This window comes from Anastrepha obliqua, chromosome 3 (assembly GCF_027943255.1).
Source record: "Anastrepha obliqua isolate idAnaObli1 chromosome 3, idAnaObli1_1.0, whole genome shotgun sequence".
Lineage (NCBI taxonomy): Eukaryota > Metazoa > Arthropoda > Insecta > Diptera > Tephritidae > Anastrepha > Anastrepha obliqua.
In genome coordinates this window covers 73,573,795-73,595,546 of record NC_072894.1, presented here as the reverse complement: position 1 = coordinate 73,595,546, position 21,752 = coordinate 73,573,795, and the positions used below count along the sequence as shown (strand labels likewise).

General features: G+C 37.8%; 2 protein-coding genes across 3 annotated transcripts in view; both read left to right on the top strand.

The window, feature by feature from the left end:
• The first annotated feature begins 993 nt into the window (after positions 1-993).
• On the top strand, positions 994-5,808 carry LOC129241382 (uncharacterized). Of its 2 annotated transcripts, XM_054877665.1 has the most exons (5): positions 994-1,197; positions 1,273-1,662; positions 1,725-3,080; positions 4,018-4,176; positions 5,075-5,808. In XM_054877665.1, the coding sequence occupies exons 1-5, from the start codon at positions 1,099-1,101 to the stop codon at positions 5,225-5,227; spliced, it is 2,157 nt and encodes a 718-aa protein (XP_054733640.1). In that variant the 5' UTR covers positions 994-1,098; the 3' UTR covers positions 5,228-5,808. The 2 variants fall into 2 exon arrangements, with proteins under 2 accessions (XP_054733640.1, XP_054733639.1); XM_054877664.1 differs by lacking the exon at positions 4,018-4,176 and having other exon boundaries at positions 4,513-5,187.
• Positions 5,809-15,676: 9,868 nt separating this feature from the next.
• The window catches only part of LOC129241545 (uncharacterized), a 32,839-nt gene continuing 26,763 nt past the window's right edge, over positions 15,677-21,752 (top strand). The window contains exon 1 of the mRNA XM_054877939.1: positions 15,677-15,821. The gene's annotated coding sequence lies outside the window, so the exon portion shown is untranslated. The remainder of the gene's footprint in view (positions 15,822-21,752) is intronic.

Below are 21,752 nucleotides of genomic sequence, written 5' to 3'. Positions count from 1 at the left end.
ATTTATTTGATATTTCAGGCAACGGTTGCAGCAACACGAAAATCAATTGGCAACACAGCTACACACGAGGCAACGGTTGCTTCAACATGGCCGTGTTGCTGCAACGGTTGCCTGGTGGGTATTTAGCTTTAGGTTTTTCCCAGTGCTGCCAAAACATGTTTATTTATTCCTCAATTTTGTATTTATGCTTCAATTTATATTTATTATGCTCTGCTTTAACTAAATCAAGTTTAGTTCTTGGTCCTTGTGGACACAGTGTTAAGTTCCCATTGCACCATAAACTCATGCTTATGGTTCATTTTGAAGTTTTACGTTAAATTTTCCTCAGAGTACCATACAAATAATTTACCTTTTAAAACCGTAAACAATTCTATTTTGTTGTTAGTCGCACTTTGGCTAAGTTTGGCCGTTTCTTGCGTGTTTCTTTGGATTATCCCGTTCAGTATCTGATTACGACAGGGATAGTTGTTCTTAAACTTAAATTCGAATTTATGATGGTATAACGTGAACAAAATGTTACACACAAAAATTACCAATGTATCTATCAATTTCCAACACACTCACACTCTTTTACAATCACATTCCCATTTCTGCAAGTTGATCAACTTGTATCAAGACACACAGAAGTGTAGCTTTTATCAAAAATTTGTTTAAATTGGTCTAAGGTGTACATTTTTGCTAAAATGTTTTTTGGTTTGTATGTAAATATCATTTAGGAGATTGACAATTTTTTTTATAGCTGGGAAATACTTTTCGTCTTTTCCTTGACTACAGTTGATTGAAAATCTTCTGCAAGTTTCATCCCAACGATTGCCAAAAAGTTGCAAAGAATTGTCTGAAACTTTTTTTTTTGCTGTCCGGCCGGTATATATTTTTACATATGTTTGATGACACCTTAACTAATCGTAGTCGCTTTGCTTCATATTCGTAATTATGGCACCATTGTCGACCACATTTTTTGCTAAATACAACTCTGTTGATAGAATTGTTTTACACGATCTTTACTATTGAAGCGGCGTTACCACGTGTTGGTTAGTGTTCCACGTTTATTTTCGTGAATTTTATAAGATATTAGTTGATTTATTAGGGACTCAAGTAATGGCTACAAACGAGCAGTTAATACCAGCACTTGTGCTCGAGTATTTAAAGAAAAGGGACAAGAATTTGGCTAAAGTCTTTCAACAGAAAACAAATGCCGTATGTATTATATTTGAAAGAAAACTTATAATCTGATGTATATGTAGGTTTGTACATGAATAATTGGTTTTCCAGGGTATTGTCGGCAAAGGTTTTCCTAAATTGGAGCAAATAATCGAGAGTTACCAACAAAGTAATAAGAAGAAGCTACCTATAATTAAACCAGGTGGTGAGAGCTCGAGTGGTGATGATAGTTCTTCGGATGAAGAGCAGGCTCCAGCACAACCGGGTAAAAAACCAACAGTCGCTTTAACAAATGGTAAAAGTAATGTAAAACAATCGAATGCAAAAGAGTCAAGTTCCGACGACAGTAGTTCCGAAGAGGAAAGCTCACCACCAGTAAGCAAACAACCAGAAGCAAAAGCTAAGAAAGACGAGTCATCAAGTGAAGAGAGTTCTGAAGACGATAAGCCCGCTGTCAAAAATACTGCTAACAAAGCTTTACCACAAAAAAATTCTAAAAAGGTAAAATGCATTTTTATTCGTTTTGATGTGTTTATGTCCAATCACCCCATCTTTCCTTCCAGAGTTCTTCAAGCGACGATAGTTCCGACGCCGAACCAAAGGCCAAAGCACCAGCGAAACCTGCTAATGTAAAAGTGCCGGAAAAGAAAAATCAAGATTCAAGTAGTGAAGAAGAGTCTGATAGCGAAGAGGAAAATAAAAAAGTAGCCGCCAAAACACCTTTGGTGAAGCAGGTCGCTAAGAAAGATGAATCGGAAGATAGCTCTGAAGACAGCGATAGTGACGCAGAAGAGGCGAAAAACGTTAAAAAAATTGCACCGGCAAAAATTAATGCAGGAGGCGGAAAAGACGGTAGTTCCGACGCCGAACCAAAGGCCAAAACACCAGCGAAACCTGCTAATGTAAAAGTGCCAGAAAAGAAAAATCAAGATTCAAGTAGTGAAGAAGAGTCTGATAGCGAAGAGGAAAATAAAAAAGTAGCCGCCAAAACACCTTTGGTGAAGCAGGTCGCTAAGAAAGATGAATCGGAAGATAGCTCTGAAGACAGCGATAGTGACGCAGAAGAGGCGAAAAACGTTAAAAAAATTGCACCGGCAAAAATTAATGCAGGAGGCGCCAAAGGAAAAGAAGACTCGGATAGTTCATCTGAAGACAGTGAGGAAGATAAAAAACCAACGAAGGTGGCCCCAACTAAAACTGCTCCTGTAAAAGCTGCAAATTCTTCAGATTCTGACTCTGATTCTGACAGTGAAGACGAAAAGGCAACGGTTAAAAATACAAAGAAACCAATAGTAAAAGCTGCCGCTGTTGCCAAAAAACAAGAATCATCTAGTGAAGATGATAGTTCCGATGAGCCATCCAAACCGGTAGTGAAAAAGGTAGCAGCAGCGAAGAATAAATCTAGTTCGGAAGACAGTTCCAGTGAAGAAGAAACACCTGCTGTTTTACCCACCGTTAAAAAAAATGTAGCTCCCGCTAAAACTGCCAAATCTAGCAGTTCTGAAGAGAGTTCATCGGAGGATGAAGCTCCGCCACAGAAAAAACCAGCACCAGCTAAAACTGTTGCGCCACTTAAAAAAAAAGAGTCGAGCTCTGAAGACTCGTCCTCAGACGAAGAACCGCCAGCTAAAAAGCAAGCAATAGGTGCTGCGAAGGCAGTTGCTGTACCTAAGAAGGACGAGTCGTCAAGTGATGATAGCGATTCTGAAGAAAGCGATGAGAAAGCGAAGCCTAAACCAAAGGCTTTAGCTTCAGCAAAGAAAGAGGAAAGCAGCTCTGATGATGATGATGATGAGGACGAAGTTCCGCAAAAAAAGAATCCAAAGGTTGGTGAGAAGAGAAAATTTGATGAAGTTGCGACTGGACAAAATCAGCCTAATAAAAAGTATAGCAATTTTGTAAAGAGCGGTGAAGGCAAGGTACGTAGAAATACTATGGGTTACTTTACTATGTCAAATAGCTACCAAAATTAAAAAAAATGATAGTATGACCTACAATTTTGTATGATATGCTCGTTACTTAAACAGCCTAATTAATTGTAGTGTAAAAAATAGGAATATCCAATGCGACAAGATCTTACAAAAAGGAAATTTAGAGTATGGTAAATTTTTTAAGTTGCATAGAATTTTTCCCATGTACGAGTAAAGAATATATCTTGAGCTTACCAGATTTTATAATATTTTCATTAGTTAAATATTTCAAACTAGCATTTCCCAATGGGCTTCGTAAAATGTTTAAGCAGTTGAATTAGTTGATTTTTTTCATTCAACATACTTTCTAAAGATGTCACAATAGCCTTTTCTGTACTTTTTTAAAATTTGATTGTGGTGGTCACCTTTATACAGGTAAGGTGAAAGAGCCGATAAAAACTTGTAATTAAACTTTGATTCTTTAATTTCCATTTCAATTTTTTACGCTAAATAAATTATGCTAAAATAAATAAAGTTAAAAATGTTTTTCCAGTTCCTTGAATGCTCCAGTTTTTATTATATTTTCGTCCAAAATTAATATTAACATAATACACTTACAACCACAACAGTACAACAGAAACGCTCATAAGCGGCTGTGTATTTGTTGTTGTTTTCCCCATACTGGCATTTCGTATGAGAGGAAACCATTACTCACATAAAATGTCATAACTCAGGAACGGCTGCACCGATTTCAATCAACCTTCACACAAACCACCTCCTCAAAGATAGAAAAGAACTCTAAAATTTTTGTGTCAATCGGTTCGGCGGTTCTTGAGTTATAAGATTACCAAGGAAATGTAACTTCTTTTTATATATATAGAAGATAAATCTCTGATTTCGAGTGATTTCTTTTTAATTTGTAATGCCTTATTTAACATTTTTAAAGCAACAAAATTTGGTTTCATCTACACCTAATTTTAATGGTAAAATTAACAAGCAGAAACAGCCAAATAGTGAAGTAAAGAAGAATACACCATTTAGGAGAGTTCGTGAGGAGGAAGTAGAAATAGATGAACGTGTAAAAGATATGTCTTTCGAAGCAAAGGTAAGTGCCTCAAATGGTGATTATAAAGTGGGTGAAATGTACGACGAAGTTGTTCTTGTTGTAGTCTGCAGTTACCGTAAGCCACTGAAAATGGAATTCACAAATTATCAAAATCGGTATAAATTCATGCTTGAGGCACTTACTTATTTCATTTCGATGGATTTATGCTTTTGTCATAAAATCTCAATATAATTGTAATTTTGTATAATATTGTTTATGTTTGGAGAAGATTTTAGCATTGAATTATTCAACAATAAAATAATTTGTGTTTCCTTTTTCATGTGCTGTTCCTCTATCGTCGGCTATTTCGCAAAAATCAAATTTGTCCGATTATAGAGTGAAGGTGGAGACTTTAAAAACAATAGAGGCGGTGGCGGTGGCGGACGCGGTCGTGGCGGCAAAGGAGGTAGAGGCGGCGGTGGTGGCGGTGATGGTAACAGCGGCTTCCATAAGTTTGGAGATAGAAAATCATTTGGAGGCTTTGAAAATGGCGGCGGACGAGGTGGTAGCCGTGGTGGCCGCGGCGGTTTTGGTGGCGATCGTGGCGACCGTGGTGGTCGAGGAGGTCGTGGAGGTGGAGGAGACCGCGGCCGGGGTGGATTTGGTGGAGGAGATCGAGGTCGGGGTGGATTTGGCGGAGGTGATCGAGGTCGGGGTGGGCGCGGCCGTGGCTCGGGACGTGGAAACTTTGGTGGTGCCAATAAACCCTTCAATAAGTCATTCGATTCATCATCCACACAAAATAAGAAAATCACATTTGATGATTAGACAAGATTAGTGCAACTTATTTTTTAAGAACACAACAACAATTTCGTTTACATTTCACCGACAATTTTGAACACGCATGTCTTGTATTTGTTACAAACGTTACGAAAATCTTAATTTTATTGCTTTACAGAAAAATGCATCTGGTTCATGGGGTGACCGAGCTAACAAAGATTTAAAACATACACGCGGAAAGTCGTTTAAACACGAAAAAACTAAGAAGAAACGTGGAAGTTATCGTGGCGGTCAAATTGACATGAGCGTTAATTCTATAAAATTTGAATAACCAATTTTAAACTCGCTTCATAATTTGAGTTGATATAAATGCTAGTTACTATAAACTTTTAAGAGATTTAAGTATAACGTAGTGTAAGTAAACTGAATACGTCTACATTGTACATAATTATACAATATTCATGTATATGTATGTTATCGACGAGACAAGTGAATATTCTTGAAAAAATCAAAATGTCTTAGGTTCACAAATTTAAAAAATGTACAAAAGTGCACCCAATATATACGAGTACATATTTACTATCTATAGTTCTGTTCACATCTTGATGTTTTGTACCCATAGAACTTTCAAGGAAGAAGAAATTAGAGCGCAAAGTGAAATTATATTTTGAGGCGAATTCGCAAGTTTTTACGGGATAAATATTGGCTTGCAACCAAGGCGAGTAGAGATTATTCTATCATTCCTGAGTTGCAACAAATAAAAAGCGAATTCTGTTGAAGCCTCAAAAAGGTAGTTACTGGCTAATTTTCGCTGGAAAAGAAAGTGAACAGAGCTCATATTTGATCAATAATTTGTAAGTTAGTTTTGGCGCTTTCTTGAGTCAAAATAATTAATACTTAGAATAACTGTAAGTAGCATTTTAATTCTGAATGCATATTATACAAATATATATATGTGCATAAGTGGACTTAAAAGATAAATTCTTTTAATTGATGCGATTTGAAAGGTGTACTTCCTAAAATATTCATTTCAAGTTGTATTATTTTGCATTATCATACAAAATTCGTTCAGATTTTTATTATTCGTGTTGTGGACGATGATATTCTTGTAATAGTATACAACGTTCTAAAAATATTTTTTTTTTTACATGGTACATATTTCTTCTGATATTCTTGTAATAGTATACAACGTTCTAAAAATATTTTTTGGTACATATTTTTCTTAATAGTTTTTGTCCAAGGTGCGCTCTAAAGCAGAATCATTTTTCGTAATATCAACGCGAAACCTTTTTGTTCACAGATATATGTATTTACATATTTCAGTTAAAAATTTCACCAAATCCTGATCCGTGTGTGTACTTTCAGATATTACTTAAATACATATTTAATTATTATTTATTATAAAGGGATTTAGCCCAGCAACCTGAGACTGAGAGGTATATTTTAGTAGGTATATTTTACCCCCTTCATAGATTCAGAATATTTATCTGAGCCCAATTCCTCAATAAATTTTAGGTTTTGCCCTATTTTATTGCATCAGTGCTGGGCACGGAGCCGGCACATGTTTGACGGTTTCATCTTCCTCAGTACAGAACATGCAAGTTCCTTGAAATGCATTCTCAGGTTAGTGAGATGATGATTAAATCTTTAATGTCCTGTTAGAGTTCCCGCGATGGTTCTAAAATTATTCCTATTTAATTCCATACAACCTTTAAATCGGTTTAGATTGAAACTAACTATCATTAAGCTTAAGCTTAATATGAAGATTGATCATAAAATTTTTTAATCACTAAATAACCCGAATAATAATAAATAATAATTCCATACAACCTTTAAATCGGTTTAGATTCAAACTAACTATCATTAAGCTTAAGCTTAATATGAAGATTGATCATACAATTTTTTAATCACTAAATAACCCGAATAATAAAAAATAAGTAGAAAAGTGTGACTTCACTTTATCATCCATCATAGGATTTTTTTTATTATTGCGGATTTATTTCAGAAAATATTTGCATGTGGAACGGATTTAATTTTTGGTTGCTTGACAGTGCATTTTACGCAAGAATTCCTTTATTTCTAAAATGTTAGTGACATATGCACTATTAAGATTCCTTCAGGTAATTAGAATTGCAAAAAAAAAATTAATTGATAAAAATAAAACACGTCACCCGCTCCTAGGGCAAACAAGTGCATGACGTGTCTCAGACATTAAATGCACGCAAGGGGTTAAATCACTTTAATTTTGGAAACAAATATTAGTATGTTCGGGCTGTAGTAATTGCGGCAGTGTTAATTTTTATGAGATGGCATCACATTCTGCCACAAAATTTTTGCAACAATGCCAACATTGCGCGTTCTGCAGTGAAATGTTGACAATATGGTCACTAGCTAATCAAGCGCAATATAAAACCCTTCACTGCGGACTTAAAATGGAAGAGGAAAAGTAAGTTTTTATTTAATAACAATTACTAATGAATTGTTGTGTACATGGGGAAAGTAATGTATATCATCATCATTTATGCCAATGCGTGCCTGAAAAAATTTTTCTGCTATTCATTCGCCTCCCTCGTCCACCAGGCAAGTTTACTCCGGATTCATTACTTAGGAGCAAATAAGTGGTACCAAAGCAACAATGTCGACAAATCCATGACATCGTTGAAAGAGTAATAGGTGTACTTAAAAGTCAGTTTAATTGTTTGTAAACTGTTTTGCCATATAGCCCAAATTAAAGTTATACAATTTATTAAGGTATGCTGCACTTTTCGTCGAATGACGGTGATGCCATGGCTATTGATGATGAGCCAACGGAATGGAATAGAATAATTAGAGGTTGGTACTTCTACCTAGTCTAGTTTTAATCGATAAATGAGATAATCGCAGTTCTTTAATAAAGCTGCGGAGAGTAGGTTGACGGCTATTTGATTTGAAGATTTAAACAGAACAATGATGTGGAACATCATCAGGTCACACACTACAAATCAGAGGAGCTTGGCCAAACACAAAATAAAGGTTGTAATCGCTAAATATATACATATGTATATATTCTATATACATACTGAATGTCATTTGAATTGAGGGTTGAAAGATGGTCGTAAATATTAGAAGTAGAAAAATACACTTGAGGATCTCCATCCGAAGTAAAACTGGGCCGAAACAAATCAGCAAAGAGATTAGCTGCTTCTAAAGGTGAGTTAGTCGATTTTTTGTTCAGATAAAACCTCGACGGAATACTAGAGTAAGATGCCTTTGAAATGAACCTCAATCTTCAAAAAGTCTTGGGACTCACCTTTATATTGGATTCGTAGCTTAAAACCAAATTTGCGTTACACAAAATTTTTCCAGGCAATTAAATTGATTAGCACAGACACACTAAACTTAGCGAAGTCCTCGACTATCTGTGCGATCCTTCTGCAAAATGTGAAATACAGATGGCGCTCCAAGCAGTAAAGAAGGCGTTATTCCTAAGCAATGACAGGTGGGCATTTCCATAACTTAGGACTGGTAGCGGCAGGCTAATCACCTACCCTCCCAGGAATCAAATAGATTAAAGAAACCAACGCAAGACAAGTCTTCTCGAGGTCCTATGCTCCCGAAAGGAATGAACAAGGGGAAAAAATTGATTAGCATATTTCTTATATTCCGAGAAAAGAGAATAATTAATAATTATAAAACTTATTTCTTAAATTTTTTAGTTTTCTTAGATCTATGGCTTGCCAGTTTGATTTGTACTGTTATTAGCGCTCGGGACACCCAATTGAGCAACACGCTCAGGCATTGTTGAAAAAGTAAAAAGCTTGACTGTTGAAAAAAATTGCAGAATCGGTACTGAACATTCTCCGTAATCATCTTGGTATGTATGTATGTACCTTAAACTGTACCGAAAACTTCGCCGTACATCCTTGAGTTTAAAGTCATTTTTTGCAAGACAACTTTGAAAAACAATTTTTTTGACCAACGTAAGGCAAAATCTATACAAGGTGCCGTTGTATTTGCAGTTTATTTCCCTCTTCTTCATTCAGGGAAAAATAGCAGATATATTTTCCAATATCCCACCAATTTAATTGTTTTTTTAGAATCGATATCTTCTTCTTCTTCTTCTTAATTGGCGCTATAACCGCTTACTCGATTTTGGCCGAGTTTAACAAAGCGCGCCAGTCGTTTCTTTCTCGTGCTAACCGACACACCAAGTGAAGCCAAGTCCTTCTCCACCTGATCTTTCCAACGCAGAGGAGGCCGCCCTCTTCCTCTGCTACCACCAGCTGGTACCGCATCGAATACTTTCAAAGCCGGAACGTTTGTATCCATTCGGACGACATGACCCAGCCAACGTAGCCGCTGGATCTTTATTCGCTGCGCTATGTCTATGTCGTCGTAAAGCTCATACAGCTCATCGTTCCATCGTCTGCGATATTCGCCGTTACCAACGTGCAAAGGTCTAAAAATCTTACGCAGAATCTTTCTCTCGAACACTCCAAGCGTCGCTTCATCGGATGTTGTCATCGTCCAAGCTTCTGCGCCATACGTTAGGACGGGCATGATGAGAGTCTTGTAGAGTGTTAGTTTTGTTCGACGAGAGAGGACTTTACTGCTCAGTTGCCTACTTAGTCCAAAGTAGCACTTGTTGGCAAGAGAGATTCTACGTTGGATTTCAAGGCTGACATTGTTATCGGTGTTAATGCTGGTTCCTAAATAGACGAAGTCTTTTACAACCTCGAAATTATAACTGTCTACAGTGACGTGGGTGCCGATACGCGAGTGCGCCGACTGTCTGTTTGAAGACAGGAGGTACTTCGTTTTGTCCTCGTTCACCACCAGACCCATTCGCTTTGCCTCTTTATCCAGTTTGGAGAAGGCAGAACTAACAGCGCGGTTGTTAAGGCCGATGATATCGATATCATCGGCATACGCCAGCAATTGCACGCTCTTATAAAAAATTGTGCCTGAGCGATTAAGTCTGCGGCTCGTACGATGCTCTCCAACATCAGGTTAAAGAAGTCACACGACAGCGAGTCACCCTGTCTGAAACCTCGTTTGGTATCAAACGGCTCGGAGAGGTCCTTCCCAATTCTGACGGCACTGCTGGTGTTGAGCAACGTCATCCTACATAGCCGTATTAGTTTTGTGGGGATACCAAATTCAGACATCGCGGCATACAGGTAACTCCTTTCCGTACTGTCGAATGCAGCTTTGATATCGACGAAAAGATGGTGTGTGTCGATTCTCCTTTCATGGGTCTTTTCCAAGATTTGGCGTATTGTGAATATTTGGTCGATGGTAGACTTTCCAGGTCTGAAGCCACACTGATAAGATCCAATCAGTTGGTTGACGGTGGGATTCAGCCTTTCACACAATACGCTCGCTAGAACCTTATAGGCGATATTTAGAAGACTAATCCCGCGGTAATTGGCACAAATTGCAGGATCGCCCTTCTTATGGATTGGGCAGAGCACACTTGAATTCCAATCGGCAGGCATGCTTTCATCCGACCATATTTTGCATAGGAGCTGATGCATGCACCTTACCAGCTCCTCGCCGCCATGTTTGAATAGCTCAGCCGGCAGTCCGTCGGCGCCCGCGGCTTTGTTGTTCTTTAGCCGCGTTATCGCTATTCTCACCTCGTCATGATCGGGTAGCGATTCCGTCGTCAACGATTGGGGTATCGGGATCTTCACTTTCTCGGTGACATGCCCTCGGTGACATGCACCTTGGGTCGCATTTTTACATTTTTCGTTTTATCTTCCGCATTCTCCTTAATGTATGATATACCCATGTTCTTGTCTTAATGAGAATTTTTTTGTTCCAAATCTCATTGCTTCACGTACCCCGTTCGAGTACTTACTAATCCGGTCTGCATTCTTACCTCCCAAACGTAACCCCTATTGTCAGTAAATTAAAGCTCGCCAAAAACCATTACATATCACTTCATTATGGGTACACTAACCGTTGAATTTCTTTAGTGGGAACAGAGATGAATTTATGAACCGGATTATATTGGGAAATGAATTTTCCTTTAGTAGAAGCAGTAACCAGTTAGTGGTACAAAATTAGTGCACCTTCGTTTAAGAATTCTAAGTTGTCACAATCGGCTGATGAGTCGGTTTTAAAAAAAAGGAAGGGAAAAATGGACTCGAGGTGGACTACATCACGGGGGCGATGTGAACCTACCCAGCAGCTGCATTGAAGATGGTTCTCGAGCTAGCACCGCCTCATATAACTCTCCAACAGCCAGTCAAGCATTCCCTAGTTAAAGAGTAAGTGACTTCATCCAAGAAATTGAAATTATTGAGCCTGCAGCTTCCGCTTCTCCAACTTCCCAGAGATAATGTCACGAAATTTATTGTTTTTAAGAAGAGGTTCAGAATAGAACTGAATATTAAGGCAAAGTGGATAAACCCGATCTTTGGAAGGAAACTTCAAGGGGTGCACCCTGCACTGGCATACAGATGGCTCGAAGCCACCGGAAGGCATAGGCGCTGGGATCTATGGTCCCAAAGCTATACCGATGGGTAGTTTTAGAAAGTAAACGCCGGAATGAGCGAAATAGCGAATATTCTGAACGACATTCCGGCTTCCTCAAGGCTTTATCTTCCTTCGAGGTAAAATCCTCAATAGTCCTTGAGTGCATAGAGAAACTCAATTTATTAGAGTTCTCATGCATCTCAGGTATCTCAAAATGAGAACGCTAAGTTTCATTCTCACAAGTCATTGCAGCCATCTGCATAGGCACGGTATATGGCGGACCGACTCCTGCCGTTTTTGTGATCAATTCCCGGAAACTCCAATACACCCTCTTCTCGAATGCGATACCATAGCGAGAAGAAGGAGTAGAGATCTCGGCTTGGTATGACCAGAATAAAGTCTCATACTCTCAGCCCAATCCTGCTCCATCTCAAGTTTACTTAGGGTAAGGTAGTATGAGGTATTGTGTTGAGTACAGATGTCAATCCCATCAAATTCTTTCGAGAGCGCGTTTAATACAAAGGAACACGACAAAAGCGTTCTTCTACCGTATAGTGATGTTAAATTCAATAGCTGATATCGGGAATCATATGAAGGTAATGGTTCTGAAAGTTCAGCGGCCGTAAACCAAATTTTATAAAAATTTTTAGCATACGCTCAATTCTTTTTATGTGAGCGGCATGGAAAGGCCGTCAGCTAAACGGGTCCTTATAAATGCTGATAAATGCCTACAATTACGCCGAATAAAGGCTAATATAGTGTATGCATTCAAACTTAAATAATCTTTCTGGTTAGTGAATGTGAGATTACAGTCGAAAAATACTCTTAGGCCTTTAATAGATCCCGAAAAATGATACATAGGAATTACTTTTCTTGAACAATACCGAAAAGAAGGTGTCCAAATCCAAATATAAACGATTTCTTTCGCACCAAGAATAAACTTTGTTTCTGTCACCAAGAGAAGTAAGATCCTCAGCATAGGAGAAACATTTCGCAAAGAGGAAGCATGAACTTATTGAAATAAAAAAAATAAAGAGAAGTTGGCCGGGAATACTGCCTTGGGGAGTACCAGACGATACTTGGAAGGAAGTTATCTTTTTCAGTGCAACTGTGCAGGTCCTGCTAGATAAATATAATGATATTCAATTTATGAAAGTGGACTAGAATGCTAAATAAGGTAATTTACTTAGCAATATTTTATAAGAGAAAACCTTCGAATAGGCCGTGTCGATGGCATCTACTTGATAGCCAGCCTTAAAGTTATCGATACAGTCCTCAAAAAAATTGCAAGGTTAGACACTGTAGACTTTCCAATAACAAACCCCTTCCACTAAGGGCTTAAAGCAAAGTGCACCTAGTCAAATGAAATTCAATAAACTTGCTCTATTAGCGATTGAACACAAATTAGCCTCAAATATGGATTTACGTGAGTTAATCGATTCATTTGCAAAAGTGAGGACCAGGAAAGGAGTTTTTTAATTACATTTATATACTTTTATATAGGTATATATGTATTTGTGTTTATTTTATTAACACATTAACTTTATTATTTCTAAGTCGTCTACAATGTTGGCTATTATTCGTCGGAACAGTTCTGAACTTGCAGACCCGTATACTTTAAATTTATTTTTCACTATTCATGTTAAGTCTAGGTTATATACATAGATTTTATAAAAGGTTTGCACCTAGACATCATGGTCTTTTGCGCCCTCTAATCATCACAGTACCTCATCTGGACCCAGTTCCCTTATTAAACTCAGGATAGACCAGGGTTGGATTGAGCGTATGTGCACTACCTCTGACTGCAATTGGTCAAGATGTCGTAAACATCTCTGCGCTATAGTGCTGCATTCCAGGAGAAGGTGCGTTGAAGTTTCCTGAGATTAGTTGCAGAAACGACAAGAGTCCGTAGACCAAATCCCGATCATAGCCTCAGTTTATCTTTGGGGAAGGATATGAGTTTTTTAAACCTCTTTTGGTTGTATCCTCCCAGTAAGGTTTTCGTCTGGCGTAGCACCATGTGTGTTGCCCCATGTGTTATTGTCTTAGGTATATCCCTATGTCTTGGGATCCAAATTAGCCGGATGTAATTGTGCGTTCTTTGCAGATTAAGTTTCTTGATACACTCAAGGACGAGTGAGCAAATCGCTCATTCTTGACATTTCTGTCCATGTTTATCTCTGCACAATGACATACATCTCCGCTGGAAGATGCTTGGAAAACTGCCCATCGGCACAGAGCGCTTGGTTCTGGGGCCGTAAATTCCATCGCCTATGCCTTCTGCGGTCTTCGAGCTATCTGTGTACCAATGCAGGGTACAACACTCCTAGAGTTTCTTTTCAAATGCAAGTCTCCTCCAGTTTAGCTTATTGTTCAGTTCTATTCTGGACTTCTAGATCTCGGTTAGAGAATGCTTCATTTATCTGGAGATTTTCTCACGTGTGTTAAATTAATCGTACAGAAAAAACTCGAAAGGCCTTTATTCGGATCTACCTTTCGATCCTCCCGTACCATGCAAAGTGTATGCTAATAAATTTAAAATCCCTGGAGATAAGGACACAGATACCGTCACTTTATTTCATTTTTGATATGATCAAGAATCCCCTAACATATTTATTTTAATACACCTTTAAGGGTTTTACGTCGCTTTGAATCTTTTCTTATTGACTCCGTAAAAATGGTGTATTCTTGAAATGTCCCTATCACAAGAGCTTTAACATACTTTAACCGCATTCAAAGCTTTAAAGTTATAGCGACTTTTTGAATCTGCTGTTTTCTTTTAAATGGCTTTATTAATCTGTAACACTAATTCATAGACTAAATTAGCCAAAAGAACAAGCGTATACATATATTTATAAATATAATTTGACCGAACTTCTGCTCCGATTTTGGGTGTGGACTCCGACTAGCAGAATATTTTTATGCCATGCTTTTCCTTGGTAAAAATCCACTCGGAGATTTGCCATTGTCTGCCGAGGAGAGACTGTTAGTAGAATATGCTTTTCTATAATTTATGGATGAATAAAATATGTCACTTATTTTCTTATTTCTGTTGTATGAATGTCAGTTTGTCGAGAGCAAGGGAATGTAGCTTGTCCATTCTGAATTCATTCTGCACAAAGATGCACCACCTAAGTCTGGCGAAAGCCTGATAGCGGCAGAGCACATGCTCTGTATTATCCTCATCCTCTAAACAATATGTACACAGTAGATCGTCCATGAAGCCTATGGCGACCATATATTGTTCCCATGAATTGTGCCTCGCAATTAGCCCTGTCAGGGCTCATAGCTTATTCCTCCTCTAGCTGAAAAGGAATTTTGTTGCCACGCTGCCAGGACTTTTCAAGAATCATTTAACTGTTTTGCAGGTATCAGTGCTATACCAACAGTTCGCATGAGGTTTATTACTGATGTACTCCATTGTTTCCGCTATGATTGGCCCTTAAATTGGTTCCAGTCCAATTGGACACTCACACGAAACACAGATCGCCAATTCCTCAGCCAGTTGATTGCCTTGAACACCATATTGTCCCGGAACCCACTTAAAGTCAAACTTATTCCACCTTGCAAAGGAGTTTAGTCTCATCTTATATTTTGTCTTATCTCAATTTGTGAAGAGATGCAAGCGGTTGCTCGGGTCTTTAGATTAGCTTGGCTGTCGCTATAGACCCAGATTTAAATAATTTCTTTGCTTAGTGAGGAGTTTAATATTTATCAAAGTTAATATTTGTGGATATCTCATATCACATTTCATGGAACTAACCATCTCAATCAGTAACCAATGCTTTAGAATTAGTGAGGAAAGTTCTCGTTCCCACGACAGTCGGTTCTATGTTACCGAAGCAACCCGACAAGGACTCTTACTTAGCAGCATTGCCTAAAATGTATGGAGAATGTACTATAACAACAACAACAACGTGGTAAATATTTTGAAGTATTCGTAGTGAATAAATCAATCAAAGCACTGGGCATATTAGACAGAGCTGTTGTCCAAAGTCCAAAAGTAATAATTTTGGAATCAATTTTCCTACATATTCTATTACACCGCACAGCAACATTTCCAAATTGAAACTCATTTGTTCACCCTTTTATGGTTGACTTCCCTAAAACAAATATTCACTGTCGATAAACAAAAAAATGTAACAGTTGAGAGGTCGTTTTTGGTCATTTGCCAAAACACAAAGCCAATGAAACTTGTTCAGTTACTTTCGCTGAACGTCTTGACGACGCATGTGCATTGTATTTTTTGCTTGAATATGCCAATTTCGATGCTCGCGAGCAAATGGACAGTTTTGGACATTGCTGTAGCTGCTTTAAGTCTTTTGTTAAGTTTTTATTTATAAACCTTTTTTCTCTCTTCTGCATTCGTAAATCGTAATAATTTCAATATATATATTTTTTGATGAAAATTGGTCAGTGTTTAATGACGCCAATTGCTGTCGCATCCATCAAAGTACGAGCAGGTATGTGCAATGTGAAAATGTATGCACGTATGTGTTCGAGTATATGTGTCTGTGTATGTCTAAGCCAAATTTGTAACAGTGATTTTAGCCATTAACTTGTAGCGAGGGAAACTAAATGCTCATAATGCTATCAGAAAAGCAAAAACATACCTGCACAAGTATATAAACAAAAGAAAAGTTGTAAGACGTGTTGAAAATCACCGTTTACATATCAAATATGTACATATGTACATACATACATAACATTGGATCGCTTGTGTTAATTTGTTGTACTAATATGTAAGTAATTTCATTCAATATGTTTGCAAATAAAAAAAATCTGGAGTGCAATTATGTTTGAGCAGCAGCAACTTTCTCATCATTCAACAAGTTGACAATAGAAATACAAACAATTTCATATGCAATTAATGTTTGCATGTGTATGTACATACATCTGCTTGTACGTGCATATCTATGCCGATGTCGATAAAGATATGTTTATACCGTTCATTCCTTCAGATATCTATGTATATGCACTTATGATATACTCGCGCATAAATATTTTAAATTCATGTCTAACAGCTTAACAGTTTTAAATAATTTATATTAATAGCCATGCTTATACATTCATACGTACATGGATACACGTGCTTATAAGCATTTGCATGCCTATTGTACATTCACATACATATATTGTGCACAAGTTTATGCAAAAACATATTAAATTAGTCGATAGTTATGTAACACCCGCCCCATTGTTAATCATCTTCATCACTTTCCTTTCTGAGTAACCCATTGAATAGTATTAAACTCACAAATTATGTACGTCTGATTCGAAATCGATATGAATTATTTCGCTATGCATTTTATTTACGTGTCTTTCACATTGCTTTCCTGTGAGCTGCGCATCAGCATTACACTTCTACATATGCATGTATGTATGTAAGAAATCTTTTTTTTCGTTTTTCATAATTAATTCAATTATTAATAATTTGTATAGCTAAATGAACAATTTCGTCATGTTATTATTGTCTCATAGAGGAGCGCTTCGCAGTTGATTTTACCTCACACCTGCCCATTTCCAATTTATCAAATAAGAAACGCTTTCCGTTTCAACGCTCTGTCTCATTGTGTTTGGGCTAAATAAAAAAATTGTTAAAAATGTCGCGTACAAGGTGAAATTTTTGAATAAGAAGTTACGAACAACACACTCTACTACCCAGTAAGCGGTTTTCTACGACGGACAAATGCATATGTACAAGTATATGTAAGTACATATGTATATGCATATTGTTGCCCAGTGGTGGACGATTGTAATACCTGCTGAAATCAGATGTGAAATTAGATCTAAATAGCTCTGAAAGCATAGGCGTGAGTTTTACCTGATTTTAGAATAAGATAGCTTTAAGTTTCCCGAAAATTTCTCATGATATTTATATTTTGATTTTTTCTTACCTTTGGGAGAAACCGCGTAAAAATATAAACGAAGGCGTATGCTAATTCCTCCAAACAATTTGAGTGCTTTCAGTTCGAAACAAAAAACTGCAAATATAAAAATACATCCAACAAAATTGGAGATTTTGCGAATCGGGGCAAACGTTGAATGACACTTCGTTTATTTATTATTGTAATTTCGAATTTGAATAGGGAGTAGCGGCGAAGAATCTTTGAGTGGTAATTAATAAATAAAAAAGCGAAATATTAAAAAGGGAAATATTACTGCATTAAATGTGGAAAAGGTTTTGAAAATAAATATCGCAAAAACCAAGGCTATGAAAGTTATTGTACATAACATTCTTCTTCTTCTTCTTAGCTTCACAATCCGTGGTGGACCATAGCTTCATCAACAATTTTTCTCCACTTTATTCTATCCATGACTACATCTCTCCAGTTGTGTACGTTCATTTGCTTAAGATCTGATTCGACGTCATCTAACCATCGCTTTCGTGGGCGTCCTCTTTTTCTTCCTCCAATGAGTGTTAAAATAAAAGCTTTCCTAGCATTTCGCTCTTTCGGCATGCGCAGTACGTGCCCAATCCATCTAATTCGTTGGGCTTTGATAAAACGTATCACATTTTGTCTTTGAACGATTTCTTCGATTTCATTGTTGTAGCGAATGCGGTAGCTGCCATCTATTGGCAGATGGTACATAACATTGCAAACTTCAATATTACAAACGAATATGCGATAGAGCAAGTTAATTCTTTCACTTACCTCGGTAGTGTTATCGTGGCGAACGGAGGATCCAGTGCAGATATTAAAGAGCGAACAAGGAAAGCACAAACAGCGTTCAGTAAAGTAGGCCCATATGGCGCTCCCAACAGATAAGTAGAAATAACAAACAACGGATATTAGAGGCCACGGTAAAGTCGGTACTCCTTTACGCAAGGTGGAGGTGACAGCATTCACCCAGCTGAATTTTTCGCCATAGATATGGCTTACGTCAAAATGATATGCTTTGTTTGTATGTATTGGTATGTTTACATTTGCTCCTGATTTTGACGTGATACTTGGACCAAGCGCAACAACAAATACATGTAGGGTTTTACTTATATGTGATTGCTGTCACCTATAATAAATTCGCCTTGCCTTTACGCCTGCGAAACCTGGAACTTGTTGCAAAAAGATGCGCAAGCACTTCAAAGTTTTGTAAACCGCTGTTTGCGCAAAATCCTGAACGTATTCTGGCTAAATACAATTCAAAACGCCGCGCGTTGGTAAGCCACAAAGCAAAAACCGATTGGAATTGAAAACACTAAACGTAAGTGGAATTGGCTTGGGAACTCCTTACGCAGATCAAACAACGATATAACCAGAAATGCAGTTGAGTGGAATCCGCAGGGCAGCCGCCGCAGAGGAAAACCGTCAAACACATGGAGACGCATGATAGAGATAGAGATGGAGAAGGCGAATAAAACATGGAACGAAATTAAATTACTGGTGCAAAATCGGGACCAGTGGAAACAATTTGTTGAGGCCTTATGCTTCATATATTAAAAGAATAAAAGGATCAAATATATATATAAGTAAGGAAAAGAGTGAATAATAACACAAAACAAAGCGCCTCATAAGAAAAGAATGAGTCAAGTTTTGTTGAAAAAACTCTCATTGTTAACTTTTGACTAATTTGACTAAAAAAATTTGAATTTTATTAAATATAATATTAAAAAGAAACTAAAAAAAATATTTCTCATGAGATACCATATTCGGTTTCGGCATGTTCGGGCACACAGGTTCAGTACGGATTCGGTTCGAGTTCAACATTCATTCAGAAAAATTCACAAACACCATTGGGTTTAGAAACGATTTGCAGTTATAATATTGGAAAAAATAACTTTTCACATAAATTTTTATGCTTACTCTTATGGTATACTTTCACTATAAATATGAATAGAGCTTCAAACATTTTAATCATACTTGTTAGTGAGAAAGTTATTTTATGCATTTGAAAAAAAACCCTTAATTTCAGAACTTGCACTAAAATAGCAGGCTTTTATTTTCTCTTTGGAAAGTCACTAATTATGCCGCATCTAACTAAGGTGGGTCGGATCTTTTCTTGAACTCATTGTTTGTACCGAATTTGAGCAATCTTGCTCCGTTTTAACGTTACATGAAAAGTGAGCGTAGTTATTGACCGGATCTGCCAAGTTTTATTGCGATACGCTAATTTGGGCGGCCGCCGTAGCCGATTGGGCTACCATTCGGAATTCAGAGAGAACGTAGGTTCGAATCTCGGTGAAACACCAAAATGAAGAAAACAAATTTTCTAATAGCGGTTGCCCCTCGGCAGGCAATGGCAAGCCTTCGAGTGAATTTCTGCCATGAAAAAGTTCCTCATAAGAAATATCTGCCGTTTGGAGTCGGCTTGAAACTGTAGGCCCCCCTATTTGTGGAACAACATAAAGACGCACGCCACAAATAGGAAGAGGAGCTCGGCCAAACTCCCGACCTGTCGTACGGATACAGAGGATTAAATTGAGTCCTCATCATTCTGAGCATTTTTGTTTTACCAATATGAGAATTATCGATACCGAGAATGGCAAACTGTGTTGACATATCTGCTCAGTAAGGTTTGGCACGGCATCATGAATCGTTTAATGCCTGAACAACGCTTCCAAATTGTGGAAATTTACGTTGAAAACAAAAAAAAAAAAAACAATCTGCTCGCTAAGTCCATAGAGTACTGGCACCATCATCGGTTCTTATTTCTTTCGAAATAAGGAAGAAGCTGCCGTTACGGCAAATGGCGAGCGTTATTGAGCCATGTTGACTGAATTTTTGTTTCCAAAAATTAATCTGCTAAACATAGACGACACTTGGTTGTAAGTAACGTATATAATATACTTTTTTTATGTAGACTAGAAGAAAGGTAACTATTATATCCATTGTACCAAACATCACATACTCTGTAGTTCGTATACAGTAAGCTTGACTCTATTCCATCTCACTAAATTTATGTTGCGTTTACTAATGATAAGCGTTACGTATATGGCCTCAAAAGATGTAACCACATTTTTTTGTGGAAAAAAAAAATTTTAGGCTGCAGAATTTTAAATTATCTGGCGGCTAGAATGTACGAGGTGTGTTCAAACAGTATCGAGAATTTTGAATTTTCACAGGTTACGTATATTCGAATTTCGATTTTTTGTGGCGATATGTTGGTACTCATGTCTCTTAGTCATGCCGACGAGTTCGGCCATTTTGAATGTTCAGTTAAATGGTGACAGCTACTTTGCGTGCACGTGTTTCAGCTCGTTTTCGATTTTTACCTATTCCAGAAGATGGATAAAAGAACCTGTATCAAATTTTGTGTGAAAAACGAAATTAAGTGCGCGGATGCATTCCGAATGTTGACTGTGTCATGCGGGGAAGCTACCTTGGACCAAAGCAACGTTTATCGGTGGTACAAAATGTTCTCAGAAGACCGAGAAGATGTGAACGACGAAAAGCGTGCCGGACGCCCGAGCACATCAACAACAGACGAAAAAATCGATGAAGTGAAGAAAATGGTATTGGCCAATCGTCGAATCACCGTTGCTGAAGTTACTGACGACCCAGACATATCGATTGGCTCGTGCCATTCGATTTTTTTCAATGATTTGGGCATGAGACGGGTCGCCGCAAAATTCGTACCAAAACTGCTCAATTTCGACCAAAAGCAGCATCGCATGAAATTGCTAATGAGATGTAGGACTCTGTCCGCGACGACCCAAATTTGCTCCAGAGGGTCATGGTCGTGGGTTTATGGTTATGATGTGGAAAACATAGCTCAATCATCTCAATGGAAGCTGCCGCACGAACCAAGACCGAAAAAAGCGCGCCAAATTCGGTTGAATGTAAAAGTTTTGCTTACCGTTTTCTTCGATTGCAGGGGCGTTGTGCATCATGAGTTCTTGCCACAGGATAAAATGATTAATAAGGAATATTACCTGCAAGTTATGCGCAATTTGCGCGAAGCAATCCGCAAGAAACGCCTGGATTTGTGGAAGAACAAAAATTGGCTCTTGCATCACGATAACGCCCCTGCTCACACGTCGTTGCTTGTGCGCGACTTTTTGGCCACAGCCACCGTATTCCCCAGATCTGGCCCTCTATGACATTTTCTTGTTCCCAAAAGTGAAGAGGCTCATGAAAGGACGACGCTACGCTACGATTGACGAGATAAAGACGGCATCGAAGGAGGAGCGGAACAAGATAAATAAACTGATTTTTTGAAGTGCTTCGAAGATTGGAAAAAACGTTGGCACAAGTGCATAATATCTCAAGGGGATTACGTTGAAAGGGACAAAATAGATATTAATGAATAAATAAATAACTTTTGAAAAAACACAAAATTCGCGATACTTTTTGAACACACCTCGTATAAGTTAATGGAGAGAAATTAAGAATGATGAGATCTGACATGCATCATATTCTTAGGTACGTAGGAAGGTTTGACAGTCGCATCGCACA

Coding starts and splice junctions, on each gene's coding strand:
- LOC129241382 (XM_054877664.1), top strand. CDS start 1,099: ATGGCTACAAACGAGCAGTTAATACCAGCACTTGTGCTCGAGTATTTA. Junction 1,663..1,724: donor CACAAAAAAATTCTAAAAAG/GTAAAATGCATT, acceptor CTTTCCTTCCAG/AGTTCTTCAAGCGACGATAG. Junction 3,081..4,512: donor TAAAGAGCGGTGAAGGCAAG/GTACGTAGAAAT, acceptor GTCCGATTATAG/AGTGAAGGTGGAGACTTTAA.